This window comes from Thamnophis elegans, chromosome 1 (genome assembly GCF_009769535.1).
Source record: "Thamnophis elegans isolate rThaEle1 chromosome 1, rThaEle1.pri, whole genome shotgun sequence".
NCBI classification, from domain to species: Eukaryota; Metazoa; Chordata; class Lepidosauria; order Squamata; family Colubridae; genus Thamnophis; species Thamnophis elegans.
In genome coordinates this window covers 26,308,229-26,335,179 of record NC_045541.1, presented here as the reverse complement: position 1 = coordinate 26,335,179, position 26,951 = coordinate 26,308,229, and the positions used below count along the sequence as shown (strand labels likewise).

Below are 26,951 nucleotides of genomic sequence, written 5' to 3'. Positions count from 1 at the left end.
ATTTGATGAGCTTTCTTGCCACTGTTAAGTGAATCACTGCAGTTGTTAGTAACATGATTGTTAAGGGGGATGTGGCTTTCCCATTGACTTTGCTTGTCAGAAGATTGCAAAAGGTGATTGCATGATTGCCATTACCGTCATAAATACGAGTCAATTGCCCAGTGTCTGAATATTGGTCATGTGACCATGGGGATACTGCAACGTTTGAAAAACCATCATGTCAACTTTTTTCCAGCGCCATTGCAACTTGAACCGTCACCAAGCGAACTGTTGTAAGTCAAGGACTATTTGTAGTTTTCTAAGCCACTGCACGGAGGTTGCTTTCTTTCCTGAGAGGTTCCCCCTCCCCAGCAATCTCAGGGTAGCCTCCAGCCTGGGATTTCCTAATGGCCCCCAACCCTGTTTAGGTTCCAAGTCCTGCCTTAGGCGTGTGGCTTTGAACGCGCCTCCCAAAATGTGCGCTGTGCATAGAGGCCAATGACCCAACAAGACGTTCCCTTTTTCACCGCCAGAGAGCAGCACGAGGCCCCTCGAAGCGACACCACATTACTGACGGTTCTTATCACCAGTTTAGTACCTCGCGGGCCACCGTCGAAACACTTACGAGGCAGGCCCACGTTTCTGTTGATTCTCCTTCCGCCTTTTTTTCTTATAAACCCCAGAAGACACCGCGAGCAAAGGGGGCGGGGGGAGGAAAAATGTAGTTTGCTGAGCGTCCTCCCGGCACGCATGCGCCGCAAAGCTTTAGCCCGGCTCGCCCTTTCGCTCACGCGCCCTGGGTCCAGCAGGTGGCGCTGTCGGGGAGCTGCTGCCACGGAGGCCTGGCTTACCCCAGCGTCGTGCGCAGCGAGCGTCCCCCCCCCCGCACCGGCCCGACGGAGTGCCACGTCTTTGGTGCGGCGGGGCAACGTCGGCTGGCTGGCGCGGGAGGGGCGGTTGCGCCGCGCGTCCGTTTGCGCGCCGGAGAAGCCACTGCCACCGCTCGGCGCCCTGGTCGTCCGCCGCTGGGCCTGAGCCATGGGCTTGTCTCAGAGCGTGGAGATACCTGGCGGGGGCACCGAAGGCTACCACGTCCTGAGAGTAAGAGGAAGGCGACTCCGGGGAAAGGGGAGGCAATCGCACGTGGGAAGGCGGTGCACGGAGCGTGGGGTGCAGAGGGGGAAGGCACCCCGGCAGGGAAAGAGTGCAGGAATGCGGGAAATGCCGGGAGTGGAGCTGCCTTGGAGCAGCCGCTACGTCCCACGGGTGACTTCCAAGACCTGCCAGACTAGAAGCCTTACCGTGGAAAGAGGGTGATGACTTGGACTTGGAGGATCAATTCATGCAGAAATATTAATCGTGGGGATGGATACCTGATCTTCCTTCTCCCCCTCCCCTCCAAAAAAAACCCCAGAAATCCATGCCAGAAATCAAGTTTTGCTACTTAGCGCCTCTCCTAAAGGAGGTAGAGCAACGGAGGAGGAAGTGCCCGTTTTTTGTTCGTTATGGGATGGCCGTTCACGTTCCCAGTAGCTCTGTGGGCTTGAGTGACTCCGAGGAATGAGTTTCGGCAAGCTTGAATCCTCCGGTAGCAATATCAGTTTCGTGCCCAGATCTGTTTTCACGAGCTTATCTCATGATGGTCAGTCTCCCTGACCTTGGTTTCCAGCGCGGTATTGATTTGGTATGCTGGAACCAGCCATCCTGTGCGACAGTTGCATTACTGCTGCTCGATCAACCCGCAAATAGTCAAGACTTGGAATAACTTTATTGTCACTTTAAATGCGCCCTGATCGGGATACATTAAAATGAAATTTCGTTGCATAACAGTTCTCAAAGGGTCACCCCCCTGCAATATACTCTACATAAAACACGACAAAATAAATAAGTACCAAATTATGCATATACTCATATATATTATGATCACATATAATGTAAAAGATGTGAATCTCTTATGTGGAAAAATCAGGGGTCTTGTCACTTCTGCACTATAAAACGTAGTCTTGTCTTTCCCGATTTTGGAGAAGCGATCGTTTAATTTAAAAGCATAACATGAATTTCCAAAGCATAATCGGCTAATAAATTTAATCTGGTAGAATTGTGAAATAAGCCATGTTGGCAGTTAAAATAACTGATGCGTGTTAAGCCATTACACTACTGAATCATGTTAGCCATGCAAGTGGATAATTGATCTCCATTGTCTTAACTTCACACACCCGAAACCTTATAATTTCTGGGAATTTCCCTACACTTTGGGATTTATGTTATTGCTGTTATATGTTGGTGGAAGTGTTCTTGTTTTGCCTTTTTTAAAGCAAGTGTATGATGCAGTTTGAGCAATTTTGCTGCACTTTCTTCAAGTGAATTCCACAAAAATACAATAGTAAATGGCAGCTTGTCAGAATGTTGAAACATTCCTATTAGTGAGATTTGTTCATTTCTTTCCTCATCATATGATTCCAGAGTTATTACAACTTTAGTTGGTTCAGATAAGTTTTTTCCATATAAATAGGCATCAAGAGGCAAAGATGTTCAGTAATTTGCTATTTTAAGGATTTCTAGGCAAGAGATATGAAATACTTTGTTCAAATCTGATAAATACCAGAAAGACTAAACAAGTTGCAGTTACAAGTTCGATTAATTCCAAGCTAACAGTATAGCCCTTGAGGAAATTTGTGTCAGCTTCTTCTCCATAAACAAATTTGAGATTGGATTTGTGTAGTACTGCTTTCTTAACATTTTAGTCTACATTGATATACAGCTCTTTTTTTCTTTCTTTCATTCAGTTATGTCTGATTCTTGGAGACTGCCTGGACAGATCCCTGCAGTTTTTTTGGCAAGGTTTTTCAAAAGTGCCATTGCCTCCTTCCTAAGGCTAAGAGAAAGTCAATGATGCAAAATCACCCAGCTGGCTTTATGCCTAAAGTGGGACTAAAACTCAGTCTCCCTGTTGCCAGCCTGGTGCTTTAACTACTACACCAAACAGCTTCAACATAGACAATAACTTATACTCTTGGTATTTTAACTGTTAAAGAAATAAAAGGTGTCACAAATGAAAAGTAAGGCCTCTGTGTCATAGAAACTGTATTAATTGTACTTAGTTTAGACCATTTATATGTCACCCTTTTTCTGATACCAGAAACAAAAAGTATTTAGAAAGTAATGGAAAAATGCTATGCAGTACAATAAAAAACAGTAAAACAACAGAATGCATCATATTTAATATATAAAATATTTACTTCGGTGCCAAAAAAGGCAAATTTTTAGGTGGGATGGAAAGTATATAAATTGAATAATAAATAATTTTTCAATATGGTCAAGAGTGAGTGTATCTTTTAAATGCTGGTTTGAAATTTTATGTTTCTCAAAGTCTGTAATTTGTCAACTTTGTTCAACACTGTCATAATTTTGGAAGTACCCGTTTATTTAGAGTGAGCAATTTTTTGATGGCCAGGTAACTTAACACTTGGGAATGATGAAGAATGCAGTATATGTTGTGTAATTGATTAGGAATGTAGCTATTGATATAGACACCTTAGGCAGCTATGAGGCAGTTCTTACTAAATAAAAAAAAACATTAGATATGTATTAAGGTCTCTCATTTATAAAGGCATTGGATTTATGGCAATCTGACTTGTCTTCTTCCTTCGAGATTTTTTTCCTTGGTCATTTATTTTTCACAGAAATTGATAGTAATGGAAGACACTTTTCCTAGGTTTTCCCAGTATGAAATGCTGTAATACATTCACAATTAAAAAATACTTTTCTATCAGGCAGTAAAGTCGTACAATAGAGTAAAAGCTATTGTTTGAAATCACAATGGGATTTTTCAATGGGCTTTTGTAGGTTCCTTCATGGTTAGATTGTTATACTGCTTAGTGAGATAATGGCTAAATGAGGCTTGAGTTGCCATCAGTTTGCTGCATTCTCAGTTATTCCACTTTTCTCCAACTTAGTTCAGTAACTCCAGGTCTTATGTATTGACACTGCAGAGATAGTATTAAGTAGGTTCTGACCAGTTGTGGAGAACCTGTAATGGAAATTTTGAGTAGTTCAGAGAACCAGTAAATACCACCTCTGACTGGCCCCACCCACATCTATTCTCTCCCTCCTGAATCCCAGCTGATTGGGGGGAAAGGGGGATATTGCAGTATCCTGGAGTGGAGAGGGAATGGAGATTTTATAGTATCCTTCCCCTGCCACGCCCACCAAGCCACGCCACGCCCACAGAACCGGTAGTAAAAAAATTTGAATCCCACCATTGTGACTCTCCTAAGGGCGGTATAGCAAATTGCTATTATGAATTGGAGACAGAATTCAGTCCTTATTTCTGGTTTGTTTGTTTGTTTGCTTGCTTGCTTGTTTTTGCATTCAAGTCGTAACATTAAATAGATGTACTCCTTACTAGCTGCATTTAACAAGAAAGCTAGGATATTCTGCTGTGTTTCAAATCCGACAAACATCACAGCTCTTCACATGAGGGTCAAAACTAGATAGAATTGGCCACAACTTCCATCCAGCATAGCCTTTCTTTCCCAATCCATTTAGGTCTTGCTAGAGAAACTGCATTTGTGCTTGTTTGAAGGCAGGTTTAAAAGTGTTCATAAAACTTGGGGCCAAATAAACAGTATTTTTTGAGTGCCATGGATAGATGCCCTCTAGTTCAGGTAAAATCAGATACAGTACAGCTTCTCTTTGGACCTCTTTAGTCAGTCCAAGGAAGTCGGGAAAGGCAAAGAGAAACTACTGCATGGAGCCCCATCAAAATATCCAGCTTAAGTGCTCTGCTTTCAAGCAAATCCCTCAATATGGCTTATGACATTCTTGTTGTCACTAAGAAGGCATGTGACAGAGGAAACACCATTTGTATCAGAATATTAATAAATTAAATATTTTTAAAAATCAGGAAAAATACTTTGTTACAGGTCAATGAAACAAATGGGATAGTAGAATGAAATTAATAACTAGTGGAATATGAAACTTCTGACATTACTTATCCTAAATCTGACCCTGAATTTAGTAACTTCAGATCAGTGGAATTTGGAGCCAGGAAGGACCCATAAAAAGAGGAAAGTCACACTCATACATTCCTTATTTGACATATAGATATGCAGATCTCCAGAACGTGACAGAAAACTTCAAAAAGCAGATGTTTCAAAAATCTGGAATATCTGTCCAGTGCTTCACCTGTGTAGATTTATTGAGGAAAATATACATGAACAAATACATTGGATACAAGAATATATTGCAATATGCAAGAGAAAACAACATTATATAAGGTTTATACATAAATTAGTATTATCGGCTGTATATATAAGTGTCAGGAGATGTGAATTAAATAAGTGTTAGATTAAGAATATAGAAGGGGAAATCATGCTGAAGATACATCAGCTAAGTGAAATAAAAAGTAGTTCATTCCCACACTAATTTTGGAAAAGATCTGCTAATTAATATATGACCAAAATAAAAATGTGAGATTGGTTAAACAATTTACTTTACAAGTTTTTATACAGAATCTATTAGTTCTTTGCCTGTGTGCGTGTTAAACTAATTTTTGTTAACATTTTTGTCTTTCTTAACTTTTGCAATATAACTTGCTTGTTAGTATTTTTTTAAAAGACACTTTTTGCCTCAGGCAGTGAAATTCTGTGTGTTTTAAGACCCCAAAGAGACACATAACCTCAGGGAAGTTTGAACTATTTAGTACATCTAATTATGTTAATGGAGAACTAAATAAGAGACCTACAAAGGGATTTTTTTTTAAAAAAAATGTAAGTATTTGCTGTCCTTGCTAAGATCCTTGGTAGCACATTCCATCTCCCTTGTTTTGCTTCTGAACAAAGTGATGAAACTTCTGGTAGATAACAAGAAGTTATCTAAGGCATGAATTTGGATATGGCAGTGTTTCTACTAGGTAAAGTAAAAATAAGCTGAGAATATATTTGCATTACTGTATGCTTTATATGACATTTAACTACAGAATAGACTAATTATGCACATTTCTGCAAATATACTTGAAAAGCAAACTGAGATTGTCATGGTTCATATAATAATAATGAATTATGCACTTATGAACTTGCCATATTACTTACAGTAGAAAAGTATTGTCACCTAAAGTTATTTGCATGTTAAATAACCTTTTTAAGATTGAATTTTGGCAATAAGACCATCTAGATCAGGGGTGTCAAACTGACATAATCACAGAGGTATCACGTGATTTTTCGGGACTGTTTTCTCCTTTGCTAAACCGGGCATGGGTGTGGCAAGCGCATGATGCATACGACCCACGGGCCAGGAGTTTAGCAGCCCTGATCTAGATTATTGGGGTTTTTTTTTTGTTTTGCTTTCTTATGGCCTGTTTGGTTATAACTCTGGCAGAATGAACGGTAGTACCCTAAACAATAAATATATGTAGCTGTGTGCTGTGACACTCCTCAGTGTAGGTGATTTATTTTCATGTAACAGTTGGATCAATTTACTTAGAGCTTTTTCTCTGAAAAAGAAAGTTGTTTCTGAATAGTTCAGTGGAATCTTGTGGTAGCCAATTAAAAAGAAAAGAAGCTCAGTCGATTTTAATGGAGGGAACTGAAGTATAACCTTTAACCTCAGACGGTATGCTGAAATGTTTTATTACATTATCTCTCTGCTGAAACTATCAAAAAATTCTGCCTTCAGCATTTTTTAGTTGATAAACTGGTTGCCACTTTCGCAGGCTTTCTTATCCAAAACTCTTCTTAAGCTTTTTGGGTTGAAGGTGATATCCACAGTAGTTTAAATTTTAGGTGCTTATTGAATTTTAAAATTCTAAAATAAGAAAATTGACTTACAAATGAATCCATGTTAGCTATTTGAATCAATCTGTGTTAGTTATTAGTGGCATCTATGAAATTATATCTGTAAAACTTTCCTTTCACATCTTATAAATCCAGGTTAGTTCTTGTACCACTACCCTGCCAACTAGAATTTATCACATGAAGACCAAGTATGTCCAGATTCTTTCCTTTCATGTATTCTTATAATTGCAATCCATCAGATCCTATGTTTGTGGTTTAAATAATATTAGAAGTTGCATAATAAATCAAATTTTGATTTAATATAGGCTATATGTGCTCTAAAAGACAGCAGTTTTAGAAAATGAGATGGTTAATTAACTCTTCTTCCAAAACTTTGCTTGGAGCAGGATGATAGTCCTGTTCAGTACAGGTAGTCTTCAACTTATGACCACAATTAACACCAAAAATTATGTTGCTAAGCGAGGCAGTTGTTAAGTGAATTTTGTCCCATTTTATTACCTTTCTTGCTACAGTTCCTAAGTGAATCACTGCAATTGTTAAGTTAGAAACACTGTCAAGCTTCCCCATTGACACTGCTTGTCAGAGAGTCGCAAAAGATGACCTCAAGACACTGCAACCATCATAAATATGCATCAGTTGCCAAGTGTCTGAATTTTGATTATGTGACTTCATGGGCATGCTGCAACAATTTAAATGTGGAAAAAGACCATAAGCCACTTTTTTCAGTGCCATTGTAACTTTGAATGATCACTAAATGAACTGTTGTAAATTGAGGACTACCTGTATAACAATAATCTCAAAATAAATCATGGACAGTATATAGACAATAATAAATATAATATAATATTTTAAAACAAATTTAAAATACATTGTTCTTCTCAAAGTTTAATAGGTGTTAATGGGCTGCATAGTGACAGAATGCAGCTGAAGAGTCTTTTTTAATGGTTGGTGCCTTCCTTCCTGCCTTCCTTCCTCCCTTTTCCCTGAGGGAATTTTCACAAGGCCGTTTGTGGTCAGGCAAAAAAGAGAACATGAAGACTTCCCTTTATTTCCAAATATATCTGTAAATTAGAGCAGTTACAGATAAGGGAGGTAGGGAATTGTCTGAATACCCCTTTTACCAAACCTTAAAATAGATGATTAACACATGTTATTGTAAAGTAAGGCTTGCCAGTTATGTAGCATTATATATATATAAAACAGAACACACACAAATGCATACACACACACACACACACACACACACACACACACATATCACTTTCAGGGAATTGGAATACACACAGACACACGTAGATTTTGTATACATAAGTTATCTATTGCTATCATTTTTAATAGCGATGCAATTCTCTGAATGTGACTTTTGGGAAGCATAGATGCAGAATTTTCCGTCTTTTTCGGACTATAAGAAGCACCGTAGTATAAGATGCACCAAGATTTTGAAGATGTAAATTTTTTTAAAAAGGTGTTTTTTTTTGGTGAAAAACGGAGCATGCAGAGAGTTTGAAAGGCCTGCAAAGTGCTCCTGGGGGCTGGGGAGGGCAAGAACGAGCAAAAAACGGCCCATTTTTTGCTACTTTTTGCCCTCTCCAGCCCTCAGGAACACTCTACAAGCCTCCCAAGCCTTTGTGCATCAATTTTTGTGAAAAACAGAATGCGCTGGGGTGGGGTTTCGGGAGGCCAAAAATGCTGTATTCAGTGTATAAGACGCACCCAGATTTTCACCCTCTTTTTGGGGGGAGGGAAGATGCGTGTTATACTCAGAAAAATACTGTAATTTGAAAAACCAAATATATAAAAAGAACTACACTTACCTATTAAAAAACAGGAGAGGTTGAATATGAAAGCCATCACAAAATTTCCCCAGTCCTCTGGGATTCCCCAGACCTAATAACAGAGCCAGGTCTTGAAGGACTTGGAGAATGTTGAGAGGGATGGAACTAATCTTCCAGGGAGGAGAAGATACCACAAGGTGGGTGACGTGGCAAAGAAGCCTCACCTCCTGGGACTTACTCTGCTAGGCAAAGTTCCCTGGCAGATGGGACCTGTAGCATGCCTTCTTTCTCAGGCCTGACAGTCCCTCAGCTAAGCCGGGCTCATGCCATGAAGGCCTTTAAAAATCAAAGCCGGCCCCTGGAATTGGACCCAGAAACAGGCTGGCAACCAATGAAGATTGCAGAGGAGAAGGATACGATAGTCCTTGACGTATGATGACAATTGAGGCAAAAATTTCTGTTGGTAAGCAAGGCATTTGTTAAGTAGGTTTTGCCCTATTTTATGACCTTTCTTGCCACAGTTGTTAAGCAAATCACTGAAGTTGTTAAGCTAGTAACATAACTGTTAAGTGAAATGGGCTTCCCTTACATACCGGTTATCAAATGTCTGAATTTTGATCACGGGACCGTGAGGATGCTGCATCACACAGAGTTGCATGTGAAAAATTTCAGTGCCATTGTAACTTTGACCGGTCACTAAATGAATGTTTGTAAATCAAGGACTCCTGTAATGTATATAGGTAAAGATTGTAAAAGGGGGCACTACTCACTTAACAGCTGTCTTGCTTAGCAACGGAAATTTGGGGTTCCGTGGCTTTATGATTGTGATGAAATACAGTCCAAGCAAAATAACCACAAAAAGGACTAAATGATATCCCCAAAGAAATTGGTGGACAGCCTGTATATAAATAATATTAAGTATTGACGTAAAGCATCTTTAGTTATTAGACTTCACGACCTCAGAAAGGTCTTAGGCTTTCCTCATGTTTAACTAAAAGAAAGCAAGTCATTTGTTTTTCTCAACAGTTTTTTTAACTGTAGTCTTCTGCTGATTTTAATACCTTACAGACTTCTTGTTTAAACTACCTTCCTCAAGTAATGTACTTATTGAAAAGAACCTGATCTCCAGATAATCACCGGAAATAGGTGTCTGTGTACTGTAGTAGAGAGAGGAGTGTGCGAATGCAAAGATACGTAAGCAACTGTCTGCAACTCCTTAAACCAAAGGTGTTGTTTCCTGGGGCTGCAGTGCAGCTATGCAATCTTGATACAAGATGGAACCAATTTAATGAATCACAGAAAGATGTTCCCTTTTCATCTGTATGCACGGGAACACATTTTTGCATCAAATCCAAAAACTGCAGTCCTAATGTCTGCAAATTTGTTTTTGTTCTGTCAATCTTGGTTTGGCTCTTAAGCTGTTTATCTAACCTGTTAATTGAATTCCTTTTCATTATTATTACTATTATTAATCTTAACTGTGATATTTCAAATATGATATGAGACATCTTTGCCATTTATCTTTTTTTATTACATTTTACGATTTTTGTTAGGAACTCTAGCTTTCTGTGCTGTTAGCTGTTTATTTCATAGCTATAATCTTGTTCTTATTTTAAAAAAGAGAGAATAACTGTAATACTTCTTGCCATGTGCAATGTAGTTGTGTTCAAAACAAATTCATAGGTGAATTCATAGTGATAGATCTTTTTGTGCAGAGATTGGCTTGTATATTTTGAGAAAAGGTTCACACTATCAGACACTGGAAAGTTATTGAAACCTCATTTCAAAGGCTGCAGTCCTTAAATTGCAATTGCCTATGTGACAACTGGATTTCCTAATATAAGTCCACAGTTAGTGCCTTGATAACAGGATTTGTGATCTGTTATTTCCAAGAGGTGGCACATATTTGTCTTTTTAAATTGGTATGGTTCTCTAAAATTTGTTTCTCTTTTAGTATAATGTTGGCTTTAATTAATGACAAGCATTTATGGTTTTTATTAAGGTTTCCCATGCTGGGAATCATAGTGCTGCAATTGCTACTTTTGATTATTATTATTTTCCATATAATGTTTATCTTTTAGGTGCAAGAAAATTCACCAGGACATAGAGCTGGATTGGAGCCATTCTTTGATTTTATTGTTTCTATTAATGGTTCCAGGCTGGTAAGTGAATCCCCAAATTAAAACCTACGGGTGGGTACCTGAAAACATAAATCCAGATTTATAACTTCACAATCCAATGTCATGTAGTTATGCCTGGGGTGGAAAGGTAATAAACTTTTCCTAGCCGAAAAGAGCTCCTGACTTATAAAAAATAATTTAAGACCTGCTTGTACAAGCAAATCTGTTTCCTCTGGGAAGTTTAGTTAGTAAAAGGAAACACATTGTTCCAGGCATAGATTCCTATCATATATAATTCCTGCTGATGGCTTGTGGATGAAAGAATTAATGCACTGTTTGCTTTAAGTTTGGTTTAATTCTTATCTTGATACCTGTTATATGACGAATGAAGGCAAAGAAATATGCGTGTCCCAGGATAATGTTGCAACATCCAATCTGGGTTGGTTACCGGGACTAGAGATTTAGTCTTCCGAGCTTTCGGACTGGTGCTGGAACCTATTCTCAGATAACTTTTTTTTCAGAGAAGCAAAAGAAGTTAGCTGAGGATGCCCTCTGGTCCCGGTGGCTGACCCAGATTGGTCCTGATTATATGAGTCCAGAGAGGACAAGATTATGATATCTGGATTTTCCCAGGTAGTCCTCGACTTATGACCAGAATTGAGCCCAAATGTCAGTTGTTAAGTGAGACATTGGTTGTGCGAGTTTTGCCCCATTTGCCACAGTTGCTAAGTGAATTACTGTGGTTAATTAGTTAGTAACCAGGTTGTTAAGTGAATCTGGCTTTCCCACTGACTTTGCTTGTCAAAAAATTGCCAAAGGTGACCACATGATCTTGGGACACAGCGACCATCATAAATATGAAACAGTTGTCAAGCATCTGAATTTTGATCACATGGGGCTGCTACAAAAGCTGTCACTCTGAAAAATGGTCATCATTCACTTTTTTCAGTGCCATTGTAACTTGGAACAGACACTAAATGAACTATGGTAAGTCTAGGACCAGCCTGTACTGTATGAAATCCATCCCTGGCTTCTCCATTTCAGCTGTGAAATGTATATGGGTGGTTGAGATACATATTAAGTGTAATTGGCAAAAAAAAAACACCCTAGTTTTTCAGAAAGTTTTGAAAAGCCGATTTCCTCGGTCTGGGGGTCAGGAGGTTAGTTGAGGTTAGTTAATTTATTGTGATTGGTGTCATCCAGTCTAAATGCAGCTGCTGAGGGAAAGTTAGTACATGGTATATAGGGTTTGTATGAGGAACAAAATAATTGTTAGAAGAAGAGAGAATGATTAAAATTATAAGAACTTGCTTCTGCCCATTTTCTGGTAAGAAAATGAAATTTGGTGCTTTAGGAAAAAGGCATAGGTTTAACGCTAGGAATGCGCAAAACGTTCCATTCAAAATGTTTTTTCTATCAAATACTTTGAAATGCTTGATACATTGCCATAGTGTGAGCATAACTGCAAATGACTTTAGCGATAGTTTATCTTTATACCTTCCTTAGAATAAAGACAATGACACACTGAAGGACCTGTTGAAAGCCAATGTGGAAAAGCCTGTTAAGATGCTGGTCTATAGCAGCAAAACCCTGGAGCTCCGAGAGACATCCGTAACGCCCAGCAACATGTGGGGAGGTCAGGGCTTGCTGGGCGTGAGCATTCGGTTTTGCAGCTTTGATGGCGCCAATGAGAACGTGTGGCATGTGCTGGTAAGTAGAAGCTCCATTTTATTTTTTAGAAAACAAAATCATTCTGTGTGGAGAATCTTCCAGTTTTAACTTCCTTTGGGCTATGCGCTTCCAATAGGAATTCGCCCAAAATGGCGTAGAAAAAAGACAGTTGCATATATCTCCTTTACTGCACTTTCTTCATTAAATTAAAATCGCTATCAATAAAGAAGTGTGATGGCCATCCTAGAGTTTGTTGCCTATCTAGAAATAAAGCTTTATATGTTTCTGGTGGGTATTTAAAAAAAAAACAAGGAAGAGATAACATTCACCAATACACCAATGCATTTAATGCATTATTACTTATATGGGGTTTCACCCTTTGTCTCCAAAACAGCAATCAATACTTTTTGGTACATACCGGTGTATAACATTTTCAACAACTTCTCTATCTTGAAGACTGCATTTTTTTTCCTGAAATACATTTAATTGTTAAGGAAACTGAAAAATATTTTAGTGGTTATGTGGCAAAGTGTAGAGCAAATCTTAATCATACTGACTCCTGGGGTCCATTTTCTCTCTCTTTTTCCTCTCGCCCCCCCCCCCCTTCATTTTCTTCTCCTCCTCCAAATATAAATTAACAATAACAGTTGGAAGGGACCTTTGGAGGTCTTCTAGTCCAACCCCCGGCTCAACAGGAGGTCCTATACCATTTCAGACAAATGGCTGTCCACTCTCTTCTTACAGTGTGCATGTGACCATGTAGTCATCAACAGTTGAACTTGATTTGAGAGAGTTTTTAATTTTTTTTACCTTTTGTACTTTTCTTGGTCTGATTAAGGAATTTACTTTTTAAAAAATTTATGTCTTGTAATTAGGAAGTTGAACCAAATTCTCCTGCTGCAATTGCAGGTCTTAGACCTCATAGCGACTACATCATTGGGGCAGATACTGTCATGAATGAGGTAAATATGTTGTTTCATTATTTAAAAAAATTAAGATTCTAACCCAGTGTTTCTCAACCTTGGCAACTTGAAGATGTCCGGACTTCAACTCCCAGAATTCCCCAGACAACGAAGCTGTCTGGGGAATTCTGGGAGTTGAAGTTCCGGACATCTTCAAGTTGCCAAGGTTGAGAAACACTGTTCTAACCATTTTAGGCTGAACTCAGGTTGCTCATAATTATTTGTATTTAGCTTTCTTTTTTGAGTAGTTATACATAACTTAGAAATTAATATTTATTATTATTAATTTTATTAATAATTTAAAGATGAGCAGAAGAACAAGTGAAAACAGCAAGGAAAGGTTATTTGTGATTTGTGCTTACATGCATTTTTTTTTATTTTACTTATTGGTAGAAGCAAACTAATGAATGTTGTCATCTGCTAAAATGAGAACTTCAGCTCCTTCTGAATTTCAGAACATTAAATAAAATTAATAAATAGTTGATTAAAATTAATCAAAGTGTCAACTAAATATGTTTTTTCCTTAGTCTGAAGATTTATTCTCTCTCATTGAAAACACATGAAAGCAAACCATTAAAACTTTATGTATACAACACTGATACTGATAATTGCCGAGAAGTCGTTATTACCCCAAATACTGCATGGGGTGGAGAGGGAAGGTAAGTTGATTTTGTTCAAAGAGATGTGAATATGATTAAACATATCGTTTGGTACTAAATCTGGGTTTCCACACAGTCAGATTTGTAACAAACTGGGCAGATGCAGTGACAATGTAAATATTTTTCATAGATTTAATTTATGTTAAGTATTTTAAGATATTTATTGAACTCCATTTGTATTTGAACAGACAGAATGTATGAGGAATAATTTGCTAGTGTGATTCTGTTTTACAATAAAACTTCTTAGGGTAAAAGTCACATCAAAACTCAACTCAGATAACTGCAAGATTTTGTTCATCCCCTTTTTACTGAACACAGGCTATAAGTTTCATGTTGAATGAATACTGTAATTCTGTATATTATGAATACTGTATTTCATCTAGGTTTCAATTAATTTAGAAAATAAGTGTCCATTCCATGGGGCTACAGATTTCTTTCTCTTGCCTGTATAATTTTCCATGTGACTTGTAGATTTTTAATAAGTTTATAATGACTCACTTCAAATCATAGTGTATTAATATGCCACTATATCATGAGAAATGAGGTTCTACATTCTATTCCTATTTAGCTGAAAAGAGATAGTATGCAAGCGATCCTTCACTTACAATTGGTGTTGTAGCAACCATTCAAAATTATGATAGTCCCCAAAAATAGTGTTTATGATCCGGATTTGAAGTTTTCTTCTTCTAGTCTTTTTTTTTTCTTCCTTTATTTGTATGCCGCCCTTTTCCCTGGGGGGACTCAGGGTGGCTCACAGTTCAAAAAAAAAGGGGGGGGGGAAGGACAACAATTTCTAACATAAAGACAATACATCATTATTAAAAACACAACAGTCACACAGTTCGAGTGGGGTTAGAATCTTAACCCCAGGCCAGCCGGGACAGCCAGATCTTTAGGGCGGCGCGGAAGGACTGGAGGGTGGTGAGGGTCCGAATCTCCATGGGGAGTTCGTTCCAGAGGGTCGGAGCAGCCACCGAGAAGGCTCTCCTCCGGGTAGTTGCCAGTCTACACTGGCTGGATGATGGAATTCGGAGGAGGCCTAATCTATGCGATCGTATCGGTCTAGTGGAGGTAATTGGCAGTAGGCAGTCTCTCAAGTACCCAGGTCCAATACCATGAAGGGCTTTGTAGGTGATAAGTAGCACCTTGAATCGCACCCGGAGATCAACAGGCAGCCAGTGCAGCTCGCGGAGGATGGGTGTTACGTGGGTGAAATGAGGTGCACCCACGATCGCTCGCGCGGCATCGCATTCTGGACCAGCTGAAGTCGCCAAATGCTCTTCAAGGGCAGCCCCATGTAGAGCACATTGCAGTATTCCAGCCTAGAGGTCACAAGGGCACGAGTGACTGTTGTGAGGGCCTCCCGGTTCAGGTAGGGACGCAACTGGTGGACCAGGCGAACCTGGGCAAAATGCCCCCCTGGTCACAGCTGACAAATGATGTTTGAAAGTCAGCTGTGGGTCCAGGAGGACTCCCAAGTTGCGAACCCTGTCTGAGGGGCGTACAATTTGACCCCCCAGCCTGAGAGATGGAACACTTGGCCAATTCGCGGGAGGAAACACAGCAGCCACTCGGTCTTTTCTGGATTGAGCACAAGCTTGTTAACCCCCATCCAGTCTTTAACAGCCTCAAGACCCTGGCTCATCACATCCATCGCTTCGTTGAGTTGGCACGGGGCGGACAGATACAACTGGTATCGTCCGCATACTGGTGGTATTTTATCCCGTGCCGTCGGATGATCTCACCCAGCGGTTTCATGTAGATGTTGAAAAGAAGGGGGGACAGGACCGAACCCTGCGGCACCCCCTACGTTAGGGGCCTAGGGGTCGATCTCTGCCCCCCGACTAACACCGACTGCGACCTGTCCGAGAGGTAAGAGGAGAACCACTGTAAAACAGCGCCTCCCACCCCCACCTCCCGCAGTCGTCGCAGAAGGATACCATGGTCGATGGTATCGAAAGCCGCTGAGAGATCAAGGAGCACCAGGATGGAGGCGTGGCCTCCATCCCTGGCTCTCCAGAGATCATCGGTCACGCGACCAAAGCAGTTTCTGTGCTGCAGCCATGTCTGAAGCCTGGACTGGAATGGATCGAGATAGCTGAAGTCTCAACAGCTACCCCCCCTCCCCCCGGCTATTGCTCATGTGATCACATTTTGGGCACTTGTCAGCATTTATGGCCATTTTCAAAGTCTCACAATTACGTGACTGTGATTTATGATGTTTTTTGGCATTTACCTTCAGTTTTTGGCAAATAATACCCATTGCAAACAATGGATTCATTTAACAACTGCAGCTTTTGTTTAACCACCAAAAATAAAATCCACATGTTAACACATTTAACAACCAGCACAACTTACAGCCATAAGTCCAGTCTCAATTATAGTAGCAAGTTGAGCACTTCCTATTAGGCAAATTGAAAAATGAAAGCAGAGACATACCTCTATATTCCCATGAAATTCCCATGGGATTTCTGTATAATTATGTAATTGCATCTGATGTCCCTGAAAAGCTTTATTCTGAGGGAGGCAAGGAAGGCTATGGAATTGTCCATTAGATATTTTAGGCCACAGGATTTATATGCCCAACCCTTCAAATGTTTTTAGTTAATTTTTAGAGTCTTTCTTTATGCTGTCTTGGTGGCATAGTTTATAATTGTTCTAGAGATGTATAATTTTTGGAAATGAACACAATCCTTAAAAATGAAAGTTGATATTTTCAATATCATGCCCGTGCTGCTATTAAATTCATAAACATACTACGGCTATTTAAGGATATTGTTTAAATTCTGTCCGTACAATTCCTCAAAGGCAATTCATTCATTCAACAGCATTGGGTAATTGTGAACATATTTAAGGTTAATCTCATTTCCCTTTCTTTATATTTAAAGCCTAGGTTGTGGCATTGGCTACGGATACCTGCATCGAATACCTACTCGCCCCTTTGAAGAAGGAAAGAAAATTTCTCTTCCTGGGCAGTTGTCTAATACACCTATTAGTCCACTCAAAGATGGCTTCACAGAAGTAAGTAGTCCTCCTTTTCTTTTGCAGCCTACAGTGTGACTCTCCGAACCACTTCTGGTGGAGTAATATTCCTGTCTTGTAACGTATTATTCCGATATGTATGTTCTGCTCCAAGCATTTATTTCTTGTAACCTCTTACGAAGGAGCAGATCTCTGATAAAAAAGTGTTCTTTTTAATTAGGTGCAACTGTCTTCAGTTAATCCCCCTTCTTCACTGCCACCTGGAACTACAGGAGTAGAACAAGGCTTGGCTGGTCTTTCCATTAACACAACTCCTGCTGTCCCTAACGTGCTCAGCACAGGTTTGTCTTTTGTGTAATCCTAATACTAGTGTTCTGTTTTCTAAATGTAATTATATCAGGGGTGAGTGACAGTTCTTTTAACTTACATGTCATGTACACTAACGCGTTGTATAGCTACACAATGCAACCTTACTGGAGGGCTGGGTGGAGAAGGGTCTGGTTTTTGGAGAAGAGGACAGATGTTAAAATACCAGTTTCTTTAAATAGAATTTGGCCATCTTTATTCTGTTTTTATTATTATTACACTCTGGAACTCCACGCAGTGCAGCCCAAGGTTTTTCCTTAAGGAGAACAAATGAGCAAATATTAGAGTTCTCTAATGCATCCAAACACTAATTATGTTTTGTTTCCTGATCCAATATTTTTCTGCATTTTAAAAATCCTCTCTTTGGCCAAATTTTATACATGATAGGTGATCAGCAGCAAGCATTGGCTATATCTCATCTACCTTTGTCACCTTGAGATAAAACAAGGGAATAGGGGCTTACAGCAAATTCCTATTTTCTCTTACAATGCAATAACAAGCCACAACATAGTCCAGTTGCATTGCTTGGAACAGGTGGAACCACAAAATGATATTTCTCAAACACACAAGCACTGAAGCAGAGTTCTCCAAATGCAGATTTCAAGCTCATAACATTGGATTCGTGTTTGCATGAACGCCTTTCCTACTTCTCTTGAACACTTTAAATCTAAGGAAGTACGAGAAGATGAATATGGTTTCCTGCCAAATCGTTTTATAGCAAAGGTTATGTTTCTGCCAAGGAAGATAAAATAGATACTTGGATTCATTCATTCATTCTTTCTTGTTTTCATTTAGAATAAAGTTACAGAACAATGACACGTTAATTATTTTGGCTTGGGTTTTTTTTTGTTTTTTTTTTTTCAACATGTGGGGGTGACGACATGCTCTGACACAAAAGGATCCTAATCTCTGACATCTCCATCTTAAAAAATTGAAAATGGTTAATAATAAAGATTTTTGCTGGAAAACCTAAAGGCTACTTTTAAGGTAGATGGGTTGGGCTAGGTCAGAGATTTTGTGGATATGTTCAGAATAGCATTTGAAAGATAATGTGGCTTGGTTTTTCATTAGGTGTTCCTACAGTGCCATTATTGCCGCCTCAAGCAAATCAATCTCTTCCTCCCAATTAACTCAGCAGCTCCATTACCAGGTATGAGATACAAATGTTGATGAACGTTCTGTGTGTAATAGAGAAAAGGGTGTTTTCAAAAACAGTGGATATAAAAAGTCTACACACACACTCCCATTAAAATGCCAGTTTTTTGAGATGTAAAAAAAATCAGACCAAGATAAATCACTTCAGAACTTTTCCCACCTTAATTTTCTGAAGTGATTTACCTTGATCTGATTGTTTACATTTCAAAAACCTGGTATTTAATAGGAGGGTGTATACTTTCTATATTCCCTGTAGAAAACAGTCTGGGAATATATTTTTCATTCACTACAGTATCTGAGTAGATTTTTTTTTAATATTTGAATTGTACTGCATTGTTGGATAATTTTCAGACTCCGCTCCAAGAATGTAGTTTTAGATATAGTACATTTGCTTATACCGAAGAGAAGAGATGATATAAGAATATTCTGAGAACTAGAAGTGCTAACCAAATCAATTATGATAATTTTGTTTAAATTAATATGTGTGGCTAAATATACAAGTTCAATTAATTGAAAATCATCTTTTTATAGATATTATAAATTAAAATGTAAAAAGATATTTTCATTCCATATTATATGAATAATAAGAGCCAGTTTGTATAGTGGTTAAGGCACCAGGCTAGAAACTGGGAGACCATGAGTTCTAGTCCCACCTTAGGCACAAAGCCATTGGGTATCTTTGAACTATTTAATTTTTCTCACTCTTAGGAAGGAGGCAGTGAGAAACCACTTGCAAACAATCTTGTCATGAAAACTGCAGGAACCATTCCAAGCAGTTGTCAGGAGTCAACACTTACTTGAAGGCAAACATATACATAAAAATGATATGTATAAGCAGGAACCAAGAAAATCTTAAGAATTTTTTAAATAAAACTTTCCATAGTCTAGTTTAGTGGGCAATTCAATTGATACTTTGTTTACATGAGCCCTAAAAGAGAATTTGACATGAAATGAACTTTTTCAATAGCAACTCTCTTTTTCAGCTCAATATCTTTGTGAAGTTAATATGTTTAAAACATGAGTTCAAACAAAACAAAAACAATTTAAAAATAAGTATAATGACTCTTTTCCTCAAGGTTAGAACCTTACATGATTGGATTACCTCCACAGTGGTCTAGACTAGATGAGGATGTTTTAAGTTTTGGACTGAGTATCTTTGCACATAGAAAAATGACACTCACTATATGTAGCTGTCTCTTATAAGTAGACTGCTTCTTAATACATTATGTGAGGGAAGGAAGTACATGCTGGTTATTTCCATACATCTACACTAGGCCAACTCCTTAAAGTGATAGACATGACCAACATATTTCTGATTGTCCATTTGTCTAACGTTCTCTCTCCAACATATTGTAATTGTTAGAAAATACTCAAAGTGTTCCTCCCATTAAATATCTTTGCTACTTTTCTTTTTTCTGCACCTGCGGGTAATATGAACTTCTGAAATTTAGCATCTTATTTTTATTAGGACTGATGACTTTACCTGCTGGACTTCCCAACCTGGGGAACATCCCTAACTTGAATTTACCTGGTCCGCGTTTAATTCCTGGTCCTGGATTAGTAGACATTGGGCAGCCTGGTATGTTTTGATAAATTTCTGAACTGACACCTGATAACTCAGTCTAATGATTTTAGTTCAGTCCTGTTGCATATGACTTTATGTAACCACTAAATTATCTTAAGCTTATAATAAGTAAGGCTTTCATATGTTTGCCTGTAACCCAGTTTAATTCAGTACCACAACATTTAGATCCCATTCAGGTGAAGAAAAGCCCCTGAAATCCTATAGAGAATCCTACAAAAGGAAAATGCTTTTTCCTAATTTTCTTGCAGTCCCAACACTACATATATTATACAATATATGTATCCTTAAATTCTTCCAAAAATTGCTGCCACAATATAATTGATACAGAGAAGGGAAATAAATGGTAGATGGAGATTAACTGTTTCTTTATTTTAATTTAATGTCAATTAGATTTAAACTTAAATTATTTTAAGTTAAATTTAGTTTATGTTCTTGTTCTTTTGGAGTGCCACTTCACCTGCTAATCAGGATGCTGTTGTGTGCTAAAAATTAAAACTAGATTTTGACATCAACTAAACAACATCCATCATCTCATATTTCATTGGCATAAATGAGAATAGAAAGTAATGTTAAATTTTTCTGATGCCTTATTATCAATGGTACAATATTACTGTGAAAAAAAAAACTTCCTATGTAAATGTAAAGTACAGTACTACATTTACTGCATAAAAATGCCAAAATCTCTATGAACCCTGGCATATAAATTGATTTTTTATATTCAAGCCATTTTCCTGAAATCTTCATGAATAGTATTGGATGGGACAGAATTCAAAGGACTGTGAAAACAGAATCATATGCCCTTTGGTTTGTCTGCATATTTTTGGCTAATGGTTGTTTATTCATTTGGACTCTATAAGCTGCATAAAGGAATGTGATTTTCCTGAAGGTGGTGGGATTCTTACACGAAATACCTGTGCCATAAGAAGTTAACAGCAGTCTTAAAGCTTTGCTGTGTTCCAATTAATATGAGACCTGGCGTCTCTATAGGCAATAAGGAGTCTTTAAGTGGTGGGCCATGTTCCTTTAAGCATCATGAGGAACTTTTAATAAAGTAATACATTTTTGCCTCTTGCTCACACAAAGCAAATTGATGCCAGAAAGTTGTTTTACTGTTTGTTCCAATGAAATGTTTCTTTTAAACAAAGTTGGAAGGTCCTTTCAACATTTCATATCATAGATGGATTAAATGATTAAAAGTTTATTTCTTGCCCAATCTTAACCCTAATGAAATAATCACACATTCATTTATTATTTTAGGAGCAAAATTTGAGAACCTCCAGAAAATTAATCTCTGTAGTAGAAAGATTTTGCTCAGGATACACATCTGTAGGGACCCTTATGGGAAGCCTCTTCTCTTTGTTTCTTTATATATATCCCCACCATCTTCCTTGCAATACGTAGATGCAGTGTAATATTGCTATTTACAAAAACATAGCTCTGTAGGCTAATGACACACGCAAGTAGACTGCAAGTTTGTTTTTGTCTTCTGATGTTCTTAGGGTTGCCGCCACTTCCTTCCTTGCCTCCAGTCAACCTGTCTGGAATTGCACCTCTGTCACCGGAATTCCTTGCCAAGTTCCCACTGGTCAATGAGATGGCCACTCTGCCTACGGATCTGCTGTCTTCTGTTCCCATCACAACAAGCTTCCCTATGAATCCTGGCACGACTGTAAATGTAGAACAAACCTCTGCACACATTCTGGATACGGCTGTTCCTCCCCCCATGGTTACTACTGCTGCTTCTAATGCTTCCACTGTCAATGCATTATCTCCTGAAGACAGAGGAGATGGGATAACTTCCTTCAGTGAAAAGCCAGCACCCTTGGTCACAGATACGGCTGTGTCTGAATCATCATAACTTCAACTGATTGGTTGGATTGGGCTTGATGTTATTCAACAACAGTATATGCAAACTATCATTACTTTCATGCTAGTTTGTATTTGTTGTCAGAGTTCTTGTAAATATAGGGAAGGTGACTTAAGGGTCCAGATTTTTACAATGGGCTTGGTGTAGGGTAAAGAAAGGGGAAGGAACTGCTTATATTTAAAAAAGAAAAAAGAATAATAAAAAGGAACTATCAAGGTAGGATATGCAGGTGTCCGCTGCCAAAATTGAAGATTTTTTTTAAAAAGGGTAATCTGACTTCAGTAGGCTACCTTGCTTACTTTCCCCCCTCCCCCCAAATTTGCTTCTCTTAGAAATGAGTAAGTAATTCATGCTTGTAGTATATGAAAACTTTTTTTCTTGTACTTTACATGAATTAGAATTTTGGTAATACATTGTGAGGGATAAAAGTGTTTACTTTTGTCCAAGTTGTACATTTTAGCAGTATAAAGATCTTCAAACTAGAGCTGTTTTATTAAAAACTTCAGAACACGACTTGTAAATTCAGCCTCATTCTTAAATCTGCCTGTATGCAGATCTTTCTGTTGAGCTATGCCCTTTTACCTAAGCCTAGCCTCTGCTGCTTTGCTTTATAAGCCCACTGTCAAAAGTATTGTGAAGAAATCAAAAGGAAACCTCATAATGTTGGGCATGGCTCAAAAACAGGAAGGTGAAACTTTTGACTTTTTTTTTTTGTAAAACAGGTTGTATTGAAAGAGGTTACATAATGCAATAAAATCTGAGGATTTTATCTTGTAGCTTTCGGTGAGCATATTATTAAAACTGAACAGGAGTAAATGCACAATTGTAACACAATTTTGGAATGGAAAACATTTCACAGGCACATTCATATTTTTCCCAAAAATTTCTCATTGTTGGCTTTACTGAGCTGGAATTTCTAGAAGGCCACAGTTCTCCAACTCTACAGAAAATATTTATTTTTAAAAAAAAACGTAATTATTAATTGTGGCCCAGCTAGTAGCAAATTAGATGTTATAGCATTCATCTTCAAATCCAATTCTGTGATTATTCAGTGTAGGCCTGAGCAAGGAGCCTTCGATTAATTGAATCCAGATAATTAATACAACTCTTTTAAATATATGCATTGTTGAAAAATTGGCTTTCTTTTTCATGTAATTTTGGAGTTCTAAAGAAAATATTAAAACAAGACAACACATATAATGTATATGATTTCCTAGTTGTTACTGCCCCTCCAGAAGTTTAATTTTAGGTGAATGGAAGGCTAAGATTCACCTTAAGATTCTATAGGCAAGCACTTTGTACAATGATTCTACTTTGCTCATACATAATTGTGTATATAACTTGATAGCTTTTAGTTTCTTGAAAGCATTACTTAAGAGATGGTCTCTATTTCCTATTCTGGTGGGAGAAAGAGGAAGAGTAGTCTCCCTTTCCATTACTCTTGATCCTTTCAAAGGGATCTATTGTAGTGGTAGTGCACCCTCACATCTGAGAAGAGATGATTGCCAAGATCATGACTAGCTCTGAAAAGCAGAAAATGGAGTACACCTGTTCTGCCAAAAACAGGTATAGTAAATAGCAATAGCACTTATATACCGCTTTACAGTGCTTTACAGCCCTCTTTAAGCGGTTTACAGAGTCAGTATATTGCCCCCAACAATATAGATTCTCATTTTACCCACCTCAGAAGGATGGAAAGCTGAGTCAACCTTGAGCTTGGCGAGATTCAAACTGCCAAATTTCAGGCAGCCGTCAGTCAACAGGAGTAGCCTACAGAACTGCACTCTAACCACTGCGCCACCAATTGGCTCTCCAATGTTAACAGATGTAGTATGCTTCCATTTTAAGTGAAATATTTCCTACCTACTAGTAAAATGACGATATTATGTTTATTCAAAAGACCACCTGGTTCAAACAATTTATGTCCAAAGTATTTGTGGAATATCAAGCTTGATCTTCCATTGCAGGGTTGATAAATTTTCTATGTCCCTTCTGACTGTCTCCAAGTGACTGTTCTGAGTTTCTGTACTCTTAGAGAAGTAACTATCACTTTGCCTTCCCGTGCAACAGTGACGCCCCATTTCAAGAATGGAAGGAGAAAATAGTTTCATTTCTGCATCCTTACGGAAAACTGAATTCTCTGGAAATTGAGCAAGTTTTCAGAACGTTGATTAATCTTTCATAAATGATTTCTGATAAATAGGGATGTGTCACTATTGGTTTCGCTTCTACAGAGATGTAAATCAAATTAATGAATCAGAAAACTCCGCCAGAAGGACACTGATGTTGGTGAAAGGAGAAGTGTTACACAATTAAACCTGGGTATGAGCTTGTAGAAAATGACTGAGGCTATATTTCAGCCAATCCCAAAGATTTGAAATTAAAACCACATTGGTAGATGTGTCCTTGGCATTTTAGAGGCAGTCACAATCATCATAACACTTTGTCTCACCAACCAAACAGTAATTCAAGCTTGGAAGAAAAAAATAGGTCACAACTCCTAATATATTACTACCCCTAAAAAGTGTACTGTGCACTGATGAAAAATACAGCAGCATCTCTTGATAGTATTCCACAAGATGGTTTTTCTGACAAAACAAGGGAGGAAGCTTTTGTGGGTTCTGTCCTTTTGCTGCAGAAGTTTCTGCCTTGATATCTGCTCCAAAGAAAATAGAGATATTCGGGAATATATCTCTGGAGGATACAGATTGCAGCAAAAGTTCTCTTTCTTCCTGCCAGGAGGAGAGACTACTGCAGTTTTCAAAGTTCAGAGTTCACATTGACTTTAAATGCAAGTGACAAAACATATCAATTTCTCAGTGACAATCCAATTAGAAAGTGTTATCTTGTCCTGAAGATGCAACCTTCAGTATGCGTCCAATACTCAGCAGGAACCCCATGAAGGTCCTATCAAATGCTTCATTTGCCTATGTAAAACAATCAAAACTACTCTGATTCTGCTGGGCATTACAAAGGTGATGCTGTTTCTTCCTCCAGAGTTCTTACTGTCTACCATGTCTCCAAAACATCAGAAATGTCCTAAGAAATGGCTAGCGAGGTATTTCTTCCTCTACCATCGCTAGAGCTGCTACTGCAGTTTCTACCTGTGCTCTAAGTTTAGTGAAGGGTCAATTACTGTCCCTCTTTAGAAGAATTGAGCTGAAACTGTAAAGTTTGCCTAAATGCCACCTGTTTGCAAAAAGTGAATATTTGCCTTGGAGGGCGTGAAAGATCAAATATAGTCTTTATTTCCATTGCAGGATTCCTTGTAGTTTCTTTAGGTATAAGTAAACTAGCATACAACAGCTTCTCTATATGAAAATTAAATTATCACTGGTGCACCACATAGAAACAGTGATACTGATCCCTTAAATAATCATATCAAATGAATACAGCATAATTCAGAATAAATATATACGGACAAGAGGTAACAAGGTCAATGTTTCTAACAAGATAACCCTAACAACCACAAGAAGAAAAACTTTTGTTTCTTGTGAAAAGGACAACAGTGTCAGATTCAGATTTTGTCATTTAAAAAATATTGCCTCCGAAAAATAAGGTATGGCTGCAAGTCATTGAAAATATTCCTGTAGATCCATTCCAGAAAAGCAATTCCAAAGTCCCTGCTTATAAAGTGTAAACGAAATAGAATGCAGAGCAAACACGAATACATTGTAATAGTCAACTATCCACAAAGTATGTATTTACTTAAATTGCCCAATAGGCAAAGCTTTCCTGACAGTTTACAATAAAACTCAATAAAAACAGGCAGAATACAAACATAACACAACAAAATGCAAAGTAAACATACCCTATAATTTGCTGGCGGCTAGGTGAACATCCAAAAACTAAAACAATGTAAATTAAAATGCGGTCAAAGCATAATAAAATCCATTTTAAAAGCTGGGGAAAGTAGAAGGGTCTCCACATGCCACGCCCACACCCAGTTTAGTGAAGGGGGGAGGGAAAGTCCCAATACGTCACGTGATGACACCGTGATAATGTGAGTTTGACACCCCTGGCTTATACAGTAGAGGGTTCACCGTTGTAAATTCACCAGTTGAATTTACACTAGTATTTCTCAGGAATGGAAAAATGAAATAGCTTTTCTTAATAATAATAATAATACTGATGGTCCTCAACTTATGATCACAATTAAGCCCAAAATTTCTGTTGCTAAGCAAGACACTTGTTAAGTGAATTTTGCCCCAACTGTACAAGCTTTCTTTGCCTCAGCTGTTAAGTGAATCACTGCCGTTGTTAAATAAGTAATATCATTGTTAAGGGAATCTGGCTTCCCCGTTGACTTTGCTTGTCAGAAGGTCATGGAAGTGATCACATGACCTTGGGACACTGCAGAGGTGGTATTCAGCAGATTCTGACCAGTTCTGGAGAACCGGTAGCGGAAATTTTGAGTAGTTTGGAGAAGTAGTAAATACCACCTCTGACTGGCTCCGCCCCCATCTATTCTCTGTCTCCCGAGTCCCAGCTGGTTGGGAGGGAATGGGGATTTTGCAGTAATCTTCCCTGAAGTGGGGAGGGAATGGAGATTTTATAGTGTTCTTTCCCTGCCACACCCATGCCACGTCCACCAATTCACACCCACAGAACTGATAGTAAAAAAAAATTGACTCCCACCACTGGGACACTGCATCAATTATGAGTCAGTTACCAAGTATCTGAATCTTGATCCCAGGACCATGGGGATGCTGGGGCAGTTGTACATGTGAACAACGGTCACAAGCCATTTTTTTCAGTGCCATGGTAACTGGTGACTTCACGAACTGTTGTAAGTCAAAGGCCTATCTGTAATTGCTTTTCTGCAGACTCTTGAAGTCCTGAATTCTTTATCTTCCCCTGTCCCTCCCCAAGCTTAGGAAAACTCCATACAGTATTCAGTTCTGGGTCTTTTGGCAAGAAACCTACTCTTTGGCTTCAAAGAACCAAAGATTCCTTCTATGGCGGCCTGATTCAGTTCAGTACTCCCTGGCATTAAATGCACATTTCTTCTTTCAGTTTCTTCGACTTGGGGAAAA

At 38.5% G+C, this 26,951-nt stretch overlaps 1 protein-coding gene across 1 annotated transcript; it reads left to right on the top strand.

Annotated features, from left to right (window-relative positions):
• Window positions 1-783: 783 nt before the first annotated feature.
• On the top strand, window positions 784-22,691 carry GORASP2 (golgi reassembly stacking protein 2). The gene is given in 12 exon segments (XM_032215514.1): window positions 784-1,080; window positions 10,630-10,710; window positions 12,175-12,378; window positions 13,215-13,301; window positions 13,829-13,855; window positions 13,857-13,960; window positions 16,849-16,981; window positions 17,163-17,283; window positions 18,380-18,428; window positions 18,430-18,458; window positions 19,932-20,042; window positions 21,548-22,691. Coding segments are annotated over 12 exon segments (1,368 nt in total). The 5' UTR covers window positions 784-1,017; the 3' UTR covers window positions 21,907-22,691.
• The last annotated feature ends 4,260 nt before the right edge of the window (window positions 22,692-26,951 follow it).